Raw genomic sequence first — 20,162 nt, forward strand, 5'->3', positions numbered from 1 at the left:
CTTCAGCCAAGTCCAATCCCCACTCCCAAGAGCTTGGATAGAGATGGATGACACATACCAGTTATATACAAAACTAGGCTCCACCGCCCCCAAGGAGCCTAAGATCTAGCTTAGGCATCCCTGCTGAATGTTTGTCTTGCCATGGGAACCCAGGACTTAAACTGACCAGGAATTTTTAATCAGAAGGAAAACTCTAGAATAGAGATATTCTTCTTTTCCTGTTTTCCTGGAAAATTGAAATGTTTCTTTCCTATGAAGAATTAAGGCTCATAACTGATCTCTGTTTGCCACTGTTTCTGTAAATTTTAGTTCCAAGATGCATGCACTAGCAATAAATAGGAGGGGCCAGCTATTCTCCACTGTACTAGGATTCCGAACCTGCCCTTTCAAACTCAACATGAGGAAGGGCAGGGCATCACACTTCACATTTAGTTCAAACTTCATTTCTGTATTTAGGCCATTATGAAGAGAAAGAGACAGAAAGAGAGACTGTGTGTTTATGTGTGCGGTGGAGTGGGGAGAGGGAAGAATCGAGTTTATTTGTGTCTGTATGTCTGACTGTCTTAGTCTCTGTGTTTATGTCTGATGGACCAACAATAACACTCATAATTTTTAGCCTTTTTTTTTTTTTTTTACCTGAACCCATTTTCAATGGTGACCATGATACCTGTGTTTATAAGATCCTTAAAACATTGAAATTAGCACTTTTGGTCCCTTCCCTGATTTTATTTGGAATATAAGGAGAATAAATGGATGTCCAAGTAGAGTACCAACAACAAAAACCTTGGTTTATTCCACATGTCTCTTTAATTTTCAATGAATTTTTAATGAGAATATGGTGTATTCTAGCCATTCTTCTAGCTTATGGCTAGCCATAATAGACTGGTTCCTGTCTTACATTAGCACAAGCCCTCTCACAAATGTGTTATGGATGTAGCTTAGTGCAGTGGTTGCACTAATGTATTGAGAATTGGCTGAATGTCTAACACTTGGGGAAATTTCAGGGCCACGTCTCTCCTGGCAACTAGGACCACAGTAAGATCTCTAGAATAAGTATGTGTGTTCTTGTTTTATGGTATTAATACTTGTCAGACCTTCGTAGGGGAATCAAAACCAAGAATTACATTCTGTTTCTGCTCATTGTGTCAATCCCAGGTCCAGACTGAGGTTCTCATCCAGCAAGATTGCTCCAGCACTGCACGTCACTGAAGCACCTGAGAAGATTCTGTACTGCCTCCAGGAAGGCAGTGTGGTAAGATAACCAGATAACTCCTGAAATTAATCTCTGGGAGGCTGACCCTGCAGTTATAGACAATTGAGATATTCTCCAAAGTTAGGGGGGATTTGGGTGCCTCGCTGAAGGACCTAACCAGCATCTGGGTCTCTGGCTTTTATTCTAAAATATTTTCTCTGCGTAGTTTGTAATTCCTACTGGCTCTGGGTCAGCAGGTTGGCTCTCGGGGGCCATGGGTTTGGAATAAAAGGCGGCAGAATGAGAAGGAAAGTCAGTTCCTGGAAAAAAACAGATGACCCAAATGCATTTGCAGCAAGTGTGACAAAGGCATTATTTTACTTTCAGTTTAGGTAGAAGCTGAAAACCTTCCTGAGGTGGTCACAGCGTCATCTGGGCTCTTACTCCTGATACTTCTGCAGGGGAGGAGCAGGGAGACTCTGAAGCGCCACGGTTGCTCTCCTATGTTCTTCCTGCATTATGTGATGTGCTGCTGACTCTTTCCTCAGGAGTCAGAGATCCTGTCCATGTCTGGGATGGAGTCCTTTATAGAAAAACAGACAAAGTTACTAGACATGCAGCCAGAAGAAGCCCCGGAAAAAGATCCAGAACAAATTCCCAAAGGCTGTGCGGATGGTTACTTGTCAGATGCAGCCATGCCAGCCCCAGACCTCAGCACCAGCGATCCAGGTAAGTGACAAGATGCAGGGTACAGTCTGCTTGGGACTTGTGACACTTGGGGTTTGTCCATTTAATTTCTGTTCAGCTAAGCAAGCCATGTGTTAAACACCGGTGCTTGAGGTACTCTGCCGAGCCTGGCATACAGAGAAGAGTCGGACACAGTCCCCAGAGCTGAGTTAAACAGGAGAATAGGGCACGAAAACAGGGAGCTCTGATCCAGCAAGATGAAATCCATCCTTACAATATCATTATCTTATGTGTATTATTTCTGGCATGCGTTGGCATCTTTGGACTACTCCCTTTATCTGCAAAACTTCTTTCCTTCATGTCTGTGGTCCCCGTCTCCTGGTTTTCTTTCTGCCTCTCTTGTGGTCCCTTCTCAGTCCCCTCTGTTGGTTCCCTTACTAGCCTTCCAGAGCTTTGTTTCTGGTTCTCCATTCTTACTCTGCGCAGCCCCCTGAGTGACCTCATTTGTACTATCGATTTAAAATCTAACACAAACGCTGATGATAACTAAATATTGGACGTTGTCTTTCCGCTTGCCTACTGGAAATGGAAATCTTCACTTAGATATAGCACAGGGCAGTTGAAGTGCAACAGATGCAAAAGGGAATTCTTCCTCTTCCCTACATCTTCTTTTCTGTTTTATTTACTGCCATGACAAATGACACCGCCCAGTTACCCACCATAGAGCAGGAAAGGAGAAGAGATGAGGACAGGGCAGTTCCACCAAGAAGACAAAGTCTCCCACAATGTCTCTTCACAAAATCTTGGGTTCAGAATGAAAAAAAAAAAAGCCGATTTCAGCGTTGTTTCTTAGATGCCCATGATAGTCACTTGACCTCTACTCTATGGACCTCTGCTTAACTGTGTGAAAAAATGAAATTCACAACCCCATGTCTCCACACATGTCACTGGTAAGTAAATACAGTGTTATAACAGCAAAAGCATCAGAACTGTAAGAAAGACGAAGTGGGTAAATCAAAACTGTAAATTTTGAACATCATGACTCTGAGGGTATAGTTTATGCCTGAGCTTTTCTTCTAGCCATAAGAAACTCAAAAATGTTCACATGAGAGGAAATTCACCATTTTCTTCCAGAGGACTTGGTGCCTTGTTTTGCTTTCTTTTATATTTTACTGCTGTGACTAATTGTCACCACATGGTGGCAGCTCGAGGTAAACACTAAACCTGAGAAAACAGAATTGAGAAGGGTGACTGATGCTCAGGATGATGCTGTTTCCCAGGGACCTAAATATCCTGTCTTTGAGCAAATGTCTGGAAAGTAAACATACCAGTTCTAATGTCCCCCTTAAATGCAGTGCAGGAAAAATATGTATATTGGGTGGGATTAAGAAAAAAGTAGAATTTGGTTCTAGAGATTCATCCAAATCTGAAGTCATTAATGTTCTAAAGAACCCTTTAAGGAGGAGACCTTGGGCAAACTGGCCCACACAATACCCGTTTGTCCTATGATTAATTGTTATATTAATCAACAGCAGTAGCACCAGATTACTGAAATTCATTCTGGAGCATTCTATCCTCTAGGGACGTCTCCCGGGAGGCAGCTCACAAATGACGGAACCCTGAACAGGTGCTTCCATCCATGAAGTTCAGGAGACTTCAGCTTAGCATAGATGTGAACTAATTTGTGGTCCTCCTTCCAGTCTTTGAAATAGGATAGAAATCAGTGATTGTCATGGCCTATTTTACCAAAGCTATAGAGCTCTTTCTAGAACTACATGTTATCTCAGAACTAACCTGAAGCCTCCTGGATCCCAACCCAACAGCTCTGTGTAATGGAGATGCTTTCAAAGCAACTTGTTCACAGGAGAATGAATCCTAAATCTTTCCCCTGATCTGCTGCCCACAGCATTTCCTTGATGCTTTGTGGAGGCCAGTGGAATATAAGGATGGAAGAGACTGGGCCTTGCCAGTTCCAGTGAGTCACGGGTTGGGAGCAATTACTTGGAACAGATGTCTTCAGTTCCTGGGGGTGGGGTGGGGGGGAGGGAATACTGAAGAAACAGAAGCTAGGTAGGCAAAATATTTATATGCAGAATCTTTTAGAAAGACAATATTTACTAAGTGACTGAGGAACCTAAAAGAATTATAAAGAAATACAGAGCCTATCACTGAACTTTTTAGGTATAAACATCTCTTGATTTGAGTACAGAACAATTACAGAAACTCAAGACGAGTGATATAAAGGTGGAGATCCATTGCATTGAAATATGGTCCACTGGAATGAGTCTCTTCTGAGTTACTTTTGATGATTTTTCATTCCCCAGGAACAGAGACAGAGCTAGCGGACACAGCCCTGGATCTGCTCCTCTTGCTGCTAATGGAACAGTGGAGATGGCTATGTACAGAAAACATGCAAAAAGTTCTTCATCTTGTCTTTGGTACCCTAATTCAGAGGTAAGACTGCAGAGGTCTCTATTGTATTAGAGTCTCACATTGGACGGGGGTTGGATGTGATACTGAATTCTGCACTGGAGAGGGAAAGTGTCCAGTCCAGGAAATCTATAGTCATAACGGAAGACAGAGTCTCTGTTGTAGGGGTACAGGGATGAAGACTGCCTGAAGACTACCAAAAGGCTTGTATTAATCACGTCATTGTCTAAAGAGTGAATGGGTCTGCTTCTATAGGACTTCTGGCATAATCCACCAAGTACAGACATTGCTTGTGATCTTGAAGTATTTCAGCTCTTACTACTCAGGGATCTATTCTCCACCCAGTTAAACCCTCAAGCCCTATACCTTTCACTTTGTTATAGTGGACATTTCACTGACAGTATGTATTCACTGTGATGATAAACAATAAGAAAGACAAGGAGAAAACAGATCAGTGCTCTGAAAATAAAGATTGTTTCTCCAAAAGGTGTGCAGAGGATGAGCAAGTACTTGCACAGGACGGTAAGGCATAGTTGGATTTCAAATGTGGACTGTGATCCCAGCACCACTTGCATGTCCTAAAACATCTACACGTAGATAGAGACTTCCTAACCATGAAACCGACACAGACTTTGCTAAACCGAGAATGGCCAGAGACCCTCTCTCAGAACCAGACAGATACACAAGTACTTGTGTTTTGACCATTCTTGTTTTAATTTCTCTGAGACATCCTCGCAGATCCTAAAGTAAGAGCCAATATCTGACCTCTTCTCTTGGCATGTGGCTCATAATAGGTCACTCCCAAAGGAAAAATTGCTTTTAAAAAAGAATTATGTGTCTATTCTACAAGTAGAAAATCCATTAACAACAAAAAAGTAAATCTCCCCTCCCACACTCAAAATTACACAGGATCAGGGAAGTTTAATAAGCTTTAATAATGAAAAGACTAGTGAAAGAAGAGGATGCACTTTATTTGCTGAATGCTTATCATATGCTAGCACCTGACCTCTGTGTACATATATTTTCCTATAGCAGCCAAGTGAGGCAGGTAGGCCCACTTTATAGAATAAGAAAGTAAAGTGTGGCAAGGTCAGCTAACACGCTCAAGGTCAGAGTTAATGACACCTGAAGTTTGAAGTTACATGTGTACAACTGCAAAGCCAATGTGCTTTTTCCTGTGTGTTGTAGCTGAAGACTGGTCTCCAAGTGGAACCCACATAGAAAATGCTACTAGTCTTCCATGCCTTTTGGCTCCCCCTCCCCAAACCCCTCCGTACTCCACTCTGCCAGTAGAGTGTTTCTTCTGAAGAGGAAATATGAACATATAATCTACACTTAATATCCTTCCATGGTGCCCTGTTGCCTACAAAAATGATTTTTCCACTATGGTTCCCAGAGGTCTAGGGTTCCACAGAGTTTCTTTAGAAGCTAAGGGGAAAACTGAGTGGACCATGATCTAATTGAAGTGATTTCATTGTGATCATTGTAATAAGCTAGGGATCTAGGTAGGTTTTTGTTTGAAAAAGGACTCCACTGTATTTAAAACATTTTTATTATATTAAAATTCTAGCCCCTTTCTTATGTGACACAGTCTGGTCCCGGCCTTATTTCTAGTTCTGCTTCATATAAACCATTCATCGTGGCCTGAACACTCTGTGATCTCTCTATCTTTAGGCCTTTGTTCACCTTATCTCTGCCGAATGACCTTTCTTTATTCATTGTTCTACTCATTCTGTCTCATCTAGTTCATTCTCTGCTTGGCCCACCATTAAATATTTTTCAAAAATTAAACACTAGGGGCACCTGGGTGGCTCAGTCGGTTAAGCGTCCAGCTTCAGCTGAGGTCATGATCTCTTGGTTCGTGGGTTCGAGCCCCGTGTCAGGCTCTGTGCTGACAGCTAGCTCAGAGTCTGGAGCCTGTCTTCACATTCTGTGTCTCCCTCTCTCTCTGACCCTCCCTGGCTCACACTGTTTCCCTCTCTCTCTCTCAAAAATAAATAACATTAATTAAAAAAATGTTAATTAAACACTAAATGTCATTTATTCTGTGAAACTTTTTGCATTATCCTCTCCCACCTTTCCCCAGAACTAAGGAGCACTCTTGACTACCCTCAAAGTTGTGATCATAATACTTAAAACACAGTTTATTAAAGAAATAATATTCTTTCCCCAAACTAGTGGTGCTCAGTGGGAACAGTTTTCTCCCAGGGGTATTTGGCAATATCTGGAGACATTTTGAGTTGTCACAACTGGGAAGGGAGATAGGAAGCTATTTCATCTAGGGTATAGGCCAGGGATGCCGTATTACTACACAAGACAGCACTCTCCCCACTCCCACTGCCCCAAACAACACTGAGTCATCCTCCCCAAAGTAACAGTAGTGCAGAGATTAAGAAGCCATGTTCTAGACTACCAGTTCTTTAGGGAGTAGACCTGGCTTTATATCCCCAGCACCTCACATGGGGCCCAGGACATAGAAGGTGCTCATTAGATGCCAGATAAAAAATAAACATTTCCTGTCTCATCAGCTTCATACTTGAAAGCAGAGTTTCTCTGTGTTGTTTTCAGTCACTTGTGAATGTTGTTAACTGAGACTTTGTTTCTCTTCTTCCTCTGTTAAGCTTCCAAACGCTTTTCAAAAATTGGAATATCCTAAAACTAGCAATAAGTGATAATTGATTACCCTTGTCCTTGAAGGCACTTACATAACAAATTATTTTCAAAACACAAGAAATTATTCAAAGATTAGGATTCATATATGAAAAAGGTAGGAAGAAGTTTACCTGAAGTCTGAATAACTCAGAACACTAAAGGGCTTGAGCCAGTACCAGATAAGGAGAGAAAAATATATTTGGGAACGGTAGGCAGATTAGTGAAGAAGTAGTATTTTACATAGTCAGGGTTCTTGGAGATCTGAAACAGGGAAATTAAATACAGGGGAATTTCAGACTTGAGAATTCTAAGCCAGATTGCATTTACCTCAGTGGGTAATGAGCATAAATTCTCCAGGATAGGGAAGAGATGAAAATAAAGCAGAGTACATGGGATGTGCAGAAGCAAATACAGTGTGCCCTGTGATCTGAGCAGTTTCGGGGTTTGTCTGGTAGACAGTTGTCCAGGCTCTTTGTAGCATTCATCCACTTTACCTTGAAATACTCTCACCTCTCTGTCTAGCTGGGAAATTGTTTTGGTTTTACTCCTTTATGCACCAGGCTGGTCAGTAGTGAGCAAAACAGATACAGTCCCTGCTTTTCACATTTTGTACACTTCACTGGGGGGTTAAAACAGAAGGCCTTATCCACGATCACAAAGCTAATGTGTGGTGGAGCCAGAAATCAAACCCAGCTGTCCCAAAGCCCAAGTTCTTATCCACACAATATACCACTATGGCATATTATATGGTATATGATTAATCTCTCTGAGCTTTGGTTTCCTCATCTGGAAAATAGGAATAATAATAATAGGATCAATCTCATTAGGTACACAGAAGGTATCTAGTAGATGTTACGTCTTAATTATTTGCACTTCAGAAACAGGAAAGAAGGATAAAAAATATTTTTTCTCCTTCTGATTCCTCCAGCTAGTGGCCCCAAATTTGCTCTACTTTTATGTCTTCAGGATGCTCATCCCTGTACCCGTCTCCTCCTGTAGCTACCACTGTCCCCACTGTGCCTGTGTCTCTGAGTTACACAGAATAGGGCTCCTAAACAGTCAAGGCTTTGTAAGGGGTTTCTAGGTGACTTTGTGCCAATGGGCTCCTTTGTTAAAGCAACAACCAGAGTATTCCTGTGTCTGACATTGGCAAGCAGACCACTCAGATCTCTTTTCCAGCACAGACAAGTGTAGGTCAAGTGTAGAGTTCAGTAGTATTTTCCAGGTGCTTCTGGTTACATGGGTGGGGAGAGCTGCTAGAATCAAGTAGTGCCTTCTCCTCAAGAAGAACTTTGAATCAGGCTAACTTTCTCACCTTTTCATCCCATCCCTTGACTACTAGAACCACACCTCTGGTTAGCTGAGTAGATAACTGTCTGGTGAATGAATATGAGCAAAACCTACATGGAGTTCACACCATAAACAAAATCAGGAAGAGGGCTTACAACTAAATCTCCCCTGACAGTCCTTTAACTTTTTCTTTTATAATGGAGTGGCGTCTCTATTTGTTAAAGGAGGGAAATTCTGAATGTATTTAGTGAATTTAAATGAAGCCAAGATGAATATTGTGGAAGAACAGAATTTTGTGGCTGGTTACTTGTGGAAAACTCTTCGGAACTGTGGTCTGTTATCTTTGTTCATCATAGATTTTTCCAAGTGATGACATTTTGTACTTATCCACTTCTCTCATATCCTTTCCTGTCAAAAAGTTCTCACTTCTATCAAATGTGATCATTAAGTCCCTTTTGCTTTGTGGTAGCAGCAATGGCAATGAGAACATAGCCAGTTGACACCCTTTACACCCTAAGTCTCCACAGACTGGAATTGAGAGTCTCATCCTTCCCTCCTTCCCTGTTCAAGGCCTTTCGTCCTTCCCTAGAAATCATTCCCATCTTTTAAATGATGCACATGGCCCCCTTCTCACATAGCTGGTGTTGGGTTCACAGTGTTCTTGAAGCATTTTAAAGATGGGAGTCAAGGAATAACCATGGGTATCTGAGAAAAAAATTCCACTTCCCCTTCCAGAGGCTCAAAGTATCTGTGGTCTCTGGTTTTATACCAGCAAGCTCCCCTGTGCATGGTAGACAGGGAACAGACAGGGCTTACTTCAGGGCTCAAAGTGTAGACATTGATAACATTGTCACCTTCAGCATATTTAGTGCCCAGCAAACCTTTGTTGAGACTTTGCTTTGTGCAGACAGGGGGCTAAACACACAAGTGCATTATACCATTTAATCCCCTCAAAGCCTTGTGGAGCAGCTGTGATCCCCATTTCAAAGATGAGGAAGCTGAGGCTTACAAAGAATTGTAGTTATTTAATCCAGATCACAGAGCCAATAAGTATACCACAGGCAGAATTTGAACTCATGTTTGTCTGATTTTCAGCTTAATTTCTTTATCTTCTCTGATCAGTTTTGCTCTTGGATTTGAAGGGATTAAGAACCAACAAAAAATTTTTTGCCTTAGAGTAGTCTACATTCCCCAAGAGGAGATTATCAGTCATTTTGTAAAATCCAACCACGTTTCCCTATATGCACGTTCCCTTGTAACAAAAAGGACCCTGTAGCATCCTAAGGTCAGCCCATGTTACATGTCCCCTGGACAGCCCTTGCTTCTTTTTATTTTTAAAAAGAGGTTCATACAGTGCTACATTCTTGGGCTTTATTTGCTTTAGTAAGCAAATAAGTTGGAATTAAATATCCCCCCCAAAGCTGCAGCACCTCCCCCACCACTCCACCTACTTTTGCTACTCTGAAAGAGATACAGTGTGGTCCCTGCCTGCTTCAGTGTTGGCCTCTCTGAGACTGTCCCCAGGAAGCACCATGTCTGTTCAGTCTCTGAAACCATAAGTATCTGAGCTGTATTTTTTTTGCAGCATACTTGGGCTCCCTTTCTTTAAGTTCTGCACTTTAAAGAGAAGGCCAGTCGGTGTTGGTGGCACTGATATCCACTTCTCTAGGCATTGTGAACACAGTGCAGTTCGGGCATCAGGGACAGAACTGCCACCTAGATTTACATTCATCTCCTTAAAATATCATAATTTTCCATCCTCCAGCATTATCATCTCTAAGAAAATAAGTTAGCTTCTGACTAAAACTTCATTTACTCCTCTTGCTCTCTGAAAAGATCTATATACGTAACTGCCTTGGACGCCAAGGACTCCTGCCAAATCATGAACGGGCACTTCCTCGCTAGCCTGGAAAAAAAAAGAAAGAAGGAGAGTAAATTCAACCTCATGACCCCTCCTTCTAAGCCAAGGTTGGAAGAGTTCTGATCTGAGCCAGGCTTCATAAATCTCCCTTGATTGTTGATGGTGTGGAGAGAGTGGGGGAAGGGAGCTAAAGAGAAGTTAGATGCCCAAAAAAGGCATTGTTAAGTCAAAGGGAAGTCTTGCACACATGCGCGCTTGACCTTGTATGTCAGCTTCTGTGCTGGGAACATCCAATTATGTAAGAAGGAGCACTCCTTGTTTGGAATTAGAGACAAAGGGAGGGAAGAGGAGTGGGGTAGCAGTCTAAGCCAAGGAGGGAATCCAGCTCGTGCAGACCGCTCATGTCCGAAAACAGAAGAAACTTCACAGTATCCCTGCATGCATCAGAATCAGGGTTAAGAAATTGGACAAGTACTCAGACATGACTAGGCTGGAGGGAAAGAGGAGAGATGTACTGTGCTCCATTGATGGTAGAAGGTTTGGGGCAGGAAGATCCAGCCAAGGTAAGGGGTGAGATTATTATGGAGTCCTGATGTAGAGCAAAGGAATGAGAAGAAGCTGGACTGGTTCCCTGCCTGGATGCCCAGAGCAGTGATCTGATCAAAATACGAGGCAGGCTAGCAGTAGAGTACACGAATGCCACGTCCCGTGGCTCTGCCCTCCCCGTGGCCCCGAAGATGGCATCAGACTCTGTGTCAAAAGGGCAGCAGACACATTCTTGGCATCTACATCAGGATTTCTTAAAGAGTGAGTGAGTGTGTTTGTGTGTGTGTGTGTTGAGGGGTGCGTGGGAATGGAATAGTGTGGTAAAAGCAGGGAAAACGGGAGAGAGTTCTGTGGTCTGTGGGAAACTAGAAACTGTGTTAAGTCAGGAATTCTATGGAGATGAAAAAAGAGAAGAATGTGTCAGGTTTAAGGAGTCCAACAAGCGGTGCACTTGAAAATTAAATGGATGAGAAAATGAAATGGCGAGCACTGGACTTTATGCCAGGCCATGGCCTCGTTTTCTTAGAAAAGCAATCTCTACAAACCATCTCCAGGGAAAATCAGGAGAAGGTATATGGAGGAAGAGTAGGGGAGCATTGGAGAGGGCTGTGCTGCCAGGCAGGAATGTGCATTTTCCAGAAACAATTACGAATGTCTGACCATGTGCTCTTTAAACTCTACTAATTCTCTTAGGTCACTCCAGAATCTTGGGTATTCTCTAAGTGGAGGCCATTCAAGGGCCTCTTCCTCAGTGGGCATGTTTAGGTAGCAGATGGATAAAGGGTCTTTTTGACATTGGTTATATCGTAAGGGAAACTCCAGGCCTGTCTCCCAAGGGTACAAGTAAGTGCAAAAGGAAAAGAGCTGACATTTGTTAAATACTAACTATACCAGACAAGCAGTCGTGTACTTCAGGTACTAATGTGCAGTGCAGTTCTGTGAGACACATATATTTACACATTTTACAAGTGAGGAAAATGATATTTGGATTAAATAACCTTCCCAGAACTATAGAGCTAGTAAGTATCACAGCCAGGATTCCACTTCAGTCATCCTGGCCTCAAAGCCTATGAAATTTCTGCTGCTCCACTGCCTCCCTAGTCTGTAAGCATCCTCACCAAGCTGTGACCATTAGACATGGCCTTGCAAGTCCCTGCGCCTTATTTCCATCTAATTTCTCTTGCTTTCTGTCTGACTTGACTGAGGGGCACATGCGCATAATGGTAGTATGAATTCATTTCCAGCTGCATATTTCTGATTTTATTCTTAAAACATTCCTGGATCAGAGATTACATAGTTTCCCCTAGGGATCCCTATTCTACATCCTATTCCCAGGCAGAAAAAGATTTTCAGGGTTAAGATTCAGAGTTTCTCAAGAAATACAGATTACAGCTTTCTCCTTTGCTCCATAAATTTCTCTTTCTTTTGATTCAGCTTTGGTGCCTTGTGGTTTATTACACTTGATCTCTTTCTATGCACAATTTCTGTAGAAAATAGCCTACTTTTCTAAGAGCCCCCGATACAAAATTATGCCAGACTTTAAGTCTTCAAATTTTCCTGTGAGATTATTTTCTGGCCCTCTCATTATTGACTCAGGCAGTTTTTAGGGTTGCTGAAAATAACTTTTTGCACTGATCGCTTTGCTTAGGTTGTATTGTGCTTCCTTGGGGAAAAGGAACATCATGTCTTATGCTTCTTCCTAGAACTAGACCTTGAAAAAGAGAAGCTCTCAACTTCTATAGATCATGCCAGGATGGGCCTCAGCAGTCTCGCCAATTATGTGTGGCCTCCCTGTCAGATTTCTTAGATGCCACTTACTCTACACCTATCTTAGGATAAAGACATCATGGCTTTTCATTTATATACTGACAATTTTTACTTGAATACCTCTTTAGAGTTATAACAGATAGGTGGCACTGACTATGTGCCTATGCCTGTGGGTTTTTGCACTTCTGTGTATAAATTCTCATACATTGCATCAGTTATGAATAACACAGTATCATGAGGTATTTAAACCTCAAAACCTTCTTTCAAGGCAAGTTACAGGTATCTCTTGCCCATTTATAACTACAAATAGGAACCCAGGGCACCTGGGTGGCTCAGTTGGTTAAGTGTCTCACTTCGGCTCAGGTCATGATCTCACGGTTTGTGAGTTCAAGCCCTACGTCAGGCTCTGTGCTAACAGCCCAGAGTCTGGAGGCTGCTTCAAATTCTGTGTCTCCCTCTCTCCCTGCCCCTCCCCCGCTCACGTTTTTTTTCCTCTCTCTCTCTCAAAAATCAACATTTTAAATAAATTTAAAAAAACAAATAGTCACCAAGACAGTTCTGAAGGACAGTTTCAGACTATCAGTATCCTGAAAGTGGGGACTCTGTCTTATTCATCATTCTGTCATAAGCACCTAGCCATATATGTGGAAAGCATTTAACAGATTTATGTCAAATGAACATCACATGCATTCCAATCAAATCGGTCCCTCTTCTTACCGCTAGGGAGAACTGCAGGGATTCCTTAAAAGTGCTGGGGTCAAGAAACACAAACATAAACTAAGCCTCTGTTATATCCTTCCCTCCCACCTCTTTAAGTGAGCAACTTGCATTCCCAGAGCCATGGTTAAGCCTGAAAAGAGGGTTTTCCTTGGGGCCTCTCAGGCCCCCTCTATCCTAGTGGCACTCTCCTTTCCAAAAGAACAAGGTGCCCTCTCTGCCTTGGGCCTCCCACTGTAAGGCCCATCTAGGCTTGACTTCTCTGGAAGCATCTCCTGCTGTTGTGCCTTCTCAGCCCCTTTCCTTTCACGCAGGGAAGTAAGAGTATGGGCTTTGAAGTCAGACAAGTCTGAATTCAAGTCCTCCTACTTTGTGTCTTACTGTCTGTGTGACTTAGAACAAGTCACTTAACCTCCCTCTGCCTCAGTTACTCTCTAAATGGGAATGAGAGTGCCTAGCTCATGAAGGTAGTTGGAGGAAAAGACAATAATGAAAGCCTCTTGATGCGTGCCTGGCACATGGCAAGCACAGTAACTGCGTTCTCACCCATCTTCACAGGCTCCATATTCCTTCTCCTTGGGGGCTCTGACTTGCTGGGGCAGTAGCATATCTGATGTAGAGAATATGTTTATGTTTCAGTGTTTTTTTGGAGAGGTCTTTCTACTGTGCTTACTTTGGGATCTGTTAGTAGCAAAGACCCTGGGAGGCAGAAATTCTTTTCTGCATCTTTCATATCAGGGTCTCTTTCTTCATATGACCCATCTAGCACTCCATGCTACCTTACATGTTTAAAGTCTCCCCCAGTCATATCCAGAGCAGAACCTCAGAGTTTCTTCAGAACCAGGGGCCACCTTGTAATCCAGATGCTCCTAGCCCTCTTCACTTTATGTAGTTCTTATTATGGTGACCTCTTTACAAATAGTTTTTGAAAATTCTGTGTAAGATTTGATGCCTCTGTGCTAGCCCTTCAGATCTAATGTGTGACTGTTTCTACTTTAAGGTCCTTTCAGCCTAAGAGATGAAATAACTCATATGAAACAAATAGAAATATTGCATAATGTGAGGCCAAATGACATTGGATATAGACTATAAACACAGTACAAAAAAATAAGATTCTTGTGAGAAAAGGCTTTATAAAGGAAAATAAGTGTTTTAAAGCCATATGTGAGAAGGGTATCAGGTTTAGCATAAAGAATAGTCCAAACACTGAACATTTTAAGGAGAGGAGGGACATTATTTCTACTTTTAAATAAAAAGTAACCTTTAAACTTATTTTGAATATCTTCAACCAGTTCCTCTCTGAGAGAGACAGAGACAGATACAGAGGAAGTATTTGTGTGAAAGAATCTTCATGCGCACAGAAGACAGAGAGAAAGATCATTTTGTCAAATACATCTTGGAAAGTCCAGCAACTGAGGGAGTTTGAGCAGGAATTCTCCCTCTGGGCGCTAGGTGGCGCTGCAAGTTAAACTGTGCCCATTTGCCTTCTTTGAGGCAGTGTTCAATTTGCAAATACAGGTCCTTGTCTTGGTGGTGATAGTAATGGAAACCATTCCTGTCCTGCTCCAGGATTCAGAAACTACTTATCTGCCCTCTCCTCTCAGCCACTGACTTTTGCATGAGCCCAATTTCTTTTATCTTTCACCCTCTCCCCACTCTCTGATCGGTCTTCAGTGTCACTTACTCTCTGAGCAGTATGTCCTGCCAGAGGTTGCCCGTTTGAGTGCATTCCACCCCTCAAGGATTCAGTGCTGGAGCTGATTCATTGAGAACAGTTTTGACTGAGAAACCCAGAGTAAACCAGAGCGCCTACAATGATTAAACCAGCTGGACATCTGAAGTTGAAAAAATCTGTTGCTACTTTCTATAAGCTAGTTGGTCCTATACTCAAGGCCTTTTTGGATACCAGAATCCTAAGGTAGACATTGTCAGTGCTGGATTGCACTGATGTTGGGAATCTTACTAACCTCTTAAACGATCAAGGGTATTTCGTTTTGCTTTCAGCCATGGATGGAGATCATTTTGCTATTTCCTATAACCTTAGTGTTGGAGACACAGCCATATGTTAATGCTTCAGGTTTGATCTTTACTTCTTTTAGACAGAGACTTCACCAAGTGCCTTGTGGAGGAATGTACCTGTATGGTACTAGAGGTCCGAGAGTAGGGAGGAAGTAGGGGTGAACCAGTGGGAAAAACACCTTAATCTAGTGCTTATGTGATTATGACCCCAGAGATTTTCTTGGGGAAATTTCCCCAGTAAGGATGTAATCTACATAATATGGTATGCTTGCTGTGGAAGAGCAGCTTCCAGGTAAGCCCCTTGACTACCTCCTCCTCTCTCTCGTTTTCTAACCACAAGAGGTGCCCCCAAAATACCTACTATGTGGACATCCGGAATCACCACAGCTCTGTTCCATAGCCTTAGTATCAGAATGGAAAACCTGCTATTTGGAAAGGTTTTTAAAATTCAGCCTATAGACAGGAAACTGAAAACAATGATTACCTTTGGGTAGCTCTTCTACCCCAAGGTGATTCTGATCATTATAGTCCCCATGGTCCTTCCAGCAGTTTTCCTGCTCTTGTAACTTTGACATCAGATTCTGTCTATCCCTTGTTCTCTTTAACTAGTCTTTTCCGGCTTCCTCCACCCATTTCCACAGCATGATTTGGAACCCTACCATGTCTACTTATTTAAACCCAATCTCTCATTCTCTTCCAGATCATGGTTAAGCATGCTTTAACATGTGATCTGGTAGAAGTTGGGAGCCAGTCCCATCATGTAGAGCATACACTTACCACCTTTCCATCCTCCAGTTCTTCCTCCTGTCTCCCGATAGTGGTAGGGTTTGCCCAGAGCAGAGCCTGGACATCACCCTGTGAGGTGAGCTCAACCAGAAACAATAGGGATTTGGTTGTCAAGACAACACTGAAATTCCTGCCTTCCTCCCTCCTTTGTGCCTTGCCTTTCTTTCCAGTGCTCCAGCTCTAAGCGTTTCTCTCTCTCCCTCCCTGCTCTTTCACCTCCCTCCACAGACTCAATATTCTTCTGAATGGGTGGCCATTTTAATCAGACTTTCCCTTCTTCCGTGCCTTAGTATCAGAATGCCCTGGGTACTGAGAAAGAAAGGCTCAGGATAGCTGCCTGGTGACTGAAAATGACCCAAGCTTTCTGTTTACATGGGAATGAGGAAAGAAGGAAAGAGAGATCTTGTATCCTGCAGTCCGGTCCTTGCAGTGAAAGTTGCATTGTTTAGTATTACTGAGGTCTTGTTTGAGGAAGGATTCCAAAATATAATCTTCAAATTACCCATAACCCCCTGTGGTTTCTCTCCAATCTTCTTAAACACACAGGACAGAAATGGTTCACTGTTCTAATATTTATATCCCTGAACCTGCCAGGAGGAGAGTCAGTTTTGCAAAAGGAAAAAAACTAAGGGTTGAAATACAAAGCTTACTCAGGATTTTACCATCATTAAGTTCCTCGGACCCGGTAGAGTTCTTTAAGACGATCCAAAGGAGTCTTTGTTCAACTCATGCACAAACATAAAAGCACTTTAAAAAATGCTTTCATTTTTCTTATTTGATCTTGATAACTTTGTGAAGAAGGCAAGGCAAGAATTAGCCCATTTTATTAAGAGGGAAGCCAGAACTCCATTCAAGTGGTCAAGCTAGGCTCAAAACTCTGACTTTTTAGTGTTATTTCCAGTCATACAGCACACTGCTTCTGGGAAGCCTGTGTGTCTCTTCTGTCCACTGAATGTGTCTTTTCCATAGAAGAGTATAAGCTAGTTTATACTCAGAATTGCCTTGAAAATTGTGGTGGCAAAGGAGTTTCTTGGGCTTGGAGAAGAGACGTGGACTGTTGTTGAGACACGGAGGCTGCTGGTTGTGAGACAGACGTCCTGCTGCTCCTTTTACATGGATCAAACGAAGACCACAGGCAGTCCTCCAAGAAGCGTGACTTTGATTTTGCCTGGCTTTAGAATCTGTCAGCTGTGACTTTGCAGGGCTGGATTATGGTGTATTAGCAATATCGGATGCAGCTGAGAAAAGTTGATCGGAAGGTCTTCAGAGGTATACTACATTTGTGTAATCAGCTTTGAAATTGGAATCCTAAGGGTGTCACAGTCCTCCAATCTAGAACAGATTTCAAGAACTCTCCCTTTGCAATTACTCTCATTTATCCCATGAACACAGTCACTCAAGTGTCTTCCTCTCATTGTGTATTTGTTAGAAAAGTAACCTTACCCTTTCTTTTGGTCGCTTTTTACCCAAATGTGCTGCTACTTTTCTTCTTCTTACCAGTTTCAAGTAATGGGCTGGAATCTGTTTGATGCTGCTCCAGCAATCAGGGGCACTTCCCAAAATACAAGTGTGATTCACAATCCTCATGACCCCTTTGCTTTTGTTTAACTTTTAGTTTCTTCCATCCTCTGAGCCTGTTTGCCAGGAAAAGTGACAAAAACATAGACTGCTGGCAGGTGTCTCTTTTCTCTAGGATTTATAGAGTGTGCCAGATAGGAAGCATGGCTGACCCAGCCCCTTCATTGTACCTCTCTTGCCCTTCAGGGGAATGCATAACCAGGTGTGAATTGCATGGATTATTCATGATTTTCTTTTTTGAGAGAGAGAGAGAGAGAGCACAAGTGGGGGGAGGGGGGGTGAGAGAAAGAGAGAGACAGAGAGAGAGAGGGAGGGAGAGGGGGATAGAGAGAGACAGAGACAGAGGAGGAGGGAGAGACTCTTAAGCAGACTCCACACCCCAGCATAGATCCTGACATGAGGCCCATCTCACAACCATGAGATCGTGACCTGAGCTAAAATCAAGTCAGACACTTAACCGACTAAGCCACCCAGGTGCCCCTCATGATGAACTCTTCATTTTAGCTCAGCTGACTTACTACCCAAGATACTTACAACATTTATCCTATAGCTGGTGTGTTGGAACACAACTTAATTTTAACATTAGCCTAAATAAAAGATTATTAGGAAAATAAATGCCTAATGTTTATATCAATATATATAAAATGCCAAATACAACGGATTTCTCAATTGTCCACTATTTTTTAATCTCTTACTGTCTTTCTCCATAAGCATGAATAATGAGCCTACTGTTTTTTGGTGCTTTAAGTATTGGGATACTTTCCTTTTGCAGAGCTTATTTTGAGCATGCATGTGCCATACTTTTAGACCATTGTCCCATAGAGGTCATTAGTTCCCTTAGTAACTAATATTTATTGATCACACACTCTGTGTTACACACTATGTTAAGTGATCAAAATACCAAAAAAGACCCCAAATTCCCACCCTAGAAAGTTTACTATCCAGTTGGAGGTGCAGTCTTATAAATAAGGAATTAGAGTACAAAATTAGGACTTTAACAAGGACTCTGTAGGTGATTAAGAGAAGTGACGAAGTAATAGATGAGGAGAGGCTCAGAGCAGGCTCACAGGAGAACGACTTTTGAGGCAGGACTGAAAGGAAAATTGAGAGCAGACACTGGAGAACAGAGTTTTGATGGCAGAGCAGTAAACAGCCTGGTGGATTTGTGTGTTCGAAGAAGTCACGTATGATTAGGAATAATCATGTGCAACGAGAGTGACGGGATCACACTGAGGAGGTGGGCGCCTACTCAAACAGAGTCCTGTGAGCCATTCAGGGAATGTCAGGGTTCCTCCCATTTTTGGAGAAGCCTTTTACAAACTGTAAACAGGTGATGACATGATCAACTTTGTAACTTAGGAAAATCACTTAAATAGTGCTGTGGAGGATCAGTGGAAGGAGGCAAAGTTAGCACCAGGGAGACAAGTTAGGGAAGGTTATACTGACAGAAATGAAAGGTGATGAGGAACTGTGATAGAGATGGGAGAGGTTGAGGACTTCATGAGCTGGAGGAAGTAGGATCACCTAGATTTAGCAATTGTTTAAATAATTCCTTGGTGTTGTGGGGGTGCTTGTAGATTCAGAACAGGGGAAAGGAGAAACCAAGAATAACTCTGTTTTCTACTGTGCAGATTGAGAAGCATGACTGATAGGATGGTATAGCATCTTTCCAGACAGCACATCTGACTCGTGCTTAAGAGTCTGTGGCTGCTCATTAAATCAATAGATTTTTATCTCCTTTTTGTAAAAAGATGACCCACAAGGAAACATGAACTGCATCCCTAGTAACTTTGAGATTTTTAGCAGAATACTTAAGGACCAGAGAGCCCAAATCATATTTTCATCTTTTCTTCTATCTGTAAGTTCTTTTGTCTTTGGGGAAAAAAAGGAAAATGTGGAATGTATAGCTGATACAAAGGGAAGATTTTCAAATTTTCTGTTCTTTGGCACATGATGCTCACATGGTAGACTCCTGACTATCAAACAGAGCATAACTCAAGGATAATAGAATATACATGGTAGGAGACCATCAATTCAGTGAAGAGCAAGAAGGTAAAAAAAATAAGTAAACTTTTTCTGAGATAAAGCTAACATTGGACATTATGGAAAAAGCTGACAGAGAGGAAAGTGGAAGTGGAAGAAAGGTTAATAGAATTCACAGGAGAACAGAACAGAGAATGAGATGAAGAATATTACTGTTTTATATGCCATAACAATGAGTTAACTTAAAATTTTAACACTCAAAAGTTATACTGAGAATTTTGGAATAAAATTGATACATCAAATACAAGCCGTATTTGATGGCTTACTGTATGACTGGTACTATCAAAGTAAATGCTGAGGAAGATATCACAATGAATTCAGTAAGATCCCTTTCTTCAGAACCTTACACTCTATTCTTTTAGCACCTATAAGAAGCTCAACCAATATGTATGGAATAAATGGAATAAATAAACACAAAATTCCAGTGAGGAAAGGAAAGAATTAAAATCAGATGAAACCAGCTTAGTTAACTGAGATCAGATTCTAGATATACGCATATATTTTAAAAGGGGGCAGAGGGGAGGAACCATACTGAGTAATGCAAAATAGTAGCAATAGAACTAATAACAATGGTGTCCAGTAAGCTTAAACTCA

The 20,162-nt window shown here is 42.0% G+C and overlaps 1 protein-coding gene and 1 long non-coding RNA gene across 4 annotated transcripts in view; one reads left to right on the forward strand and one right to left on the reverse strand.

Annotated features, from left to right (window-relative positions):
* Positions 1-20,162, forward strand: part of SNX19 (sorting nexin 19) — a 40,475-nt gene that overhangs the window by 7,773 nt on the left and 12,540 nt on the right. For both annotated transcript variants that reach the window (XM_029956589.1, XM_029956588.1), the window contains exons 6-8: positions 1,156-1,252; positions 1,741-1,921; positions 4,204-4,333. In XM_029956589.1, coding sequence (XP_029812449.1) covers positions 1,156-1,252; positions 1,741-1,921; positions 4,204-4,333 — 408 coding nt within the window. The remainder of the gene's footprint in view (positions 1-1,155; positions 1,253-1,740; positions 1,922-4,203; positions 4,334-20,162) is intronic.
* On the reverse strand, positions 1,541-17,234 carry LOC115306262. 2 transcript variants are annotated; one of them, XR_003915275.1, is made up of 2 exons: positions 16,610-17,234; positions 1,541-1,775 (listed from the first exon to the last, which is right to left on the reverse strand). It is a non-coding gene; the product is annotated as an uncharacterized LOC115306262 (long non-coding RNA). The 2 variants fall into 2 exon arrangements; XR_003915276.1 differs by lacking the exon at positions 16,610-17,234 and adding an exon at positions 15,939-16,035.

This window comes from Suricata suricatta, chromosome 11, assembly GCF_006229205.1.
Source record: "Suricata suricatta isolate VVHF042 chromosome 11, meerkat_22Aug2017_6uvM2_HiC, whole genome shotgun sequence".
Classification (NCBI taxonomy): Eukaryota; Metazoa; Chordata; class Mammalia; order Carnivora; family Herpestidae; genus Suricata; species Suricata suricatta.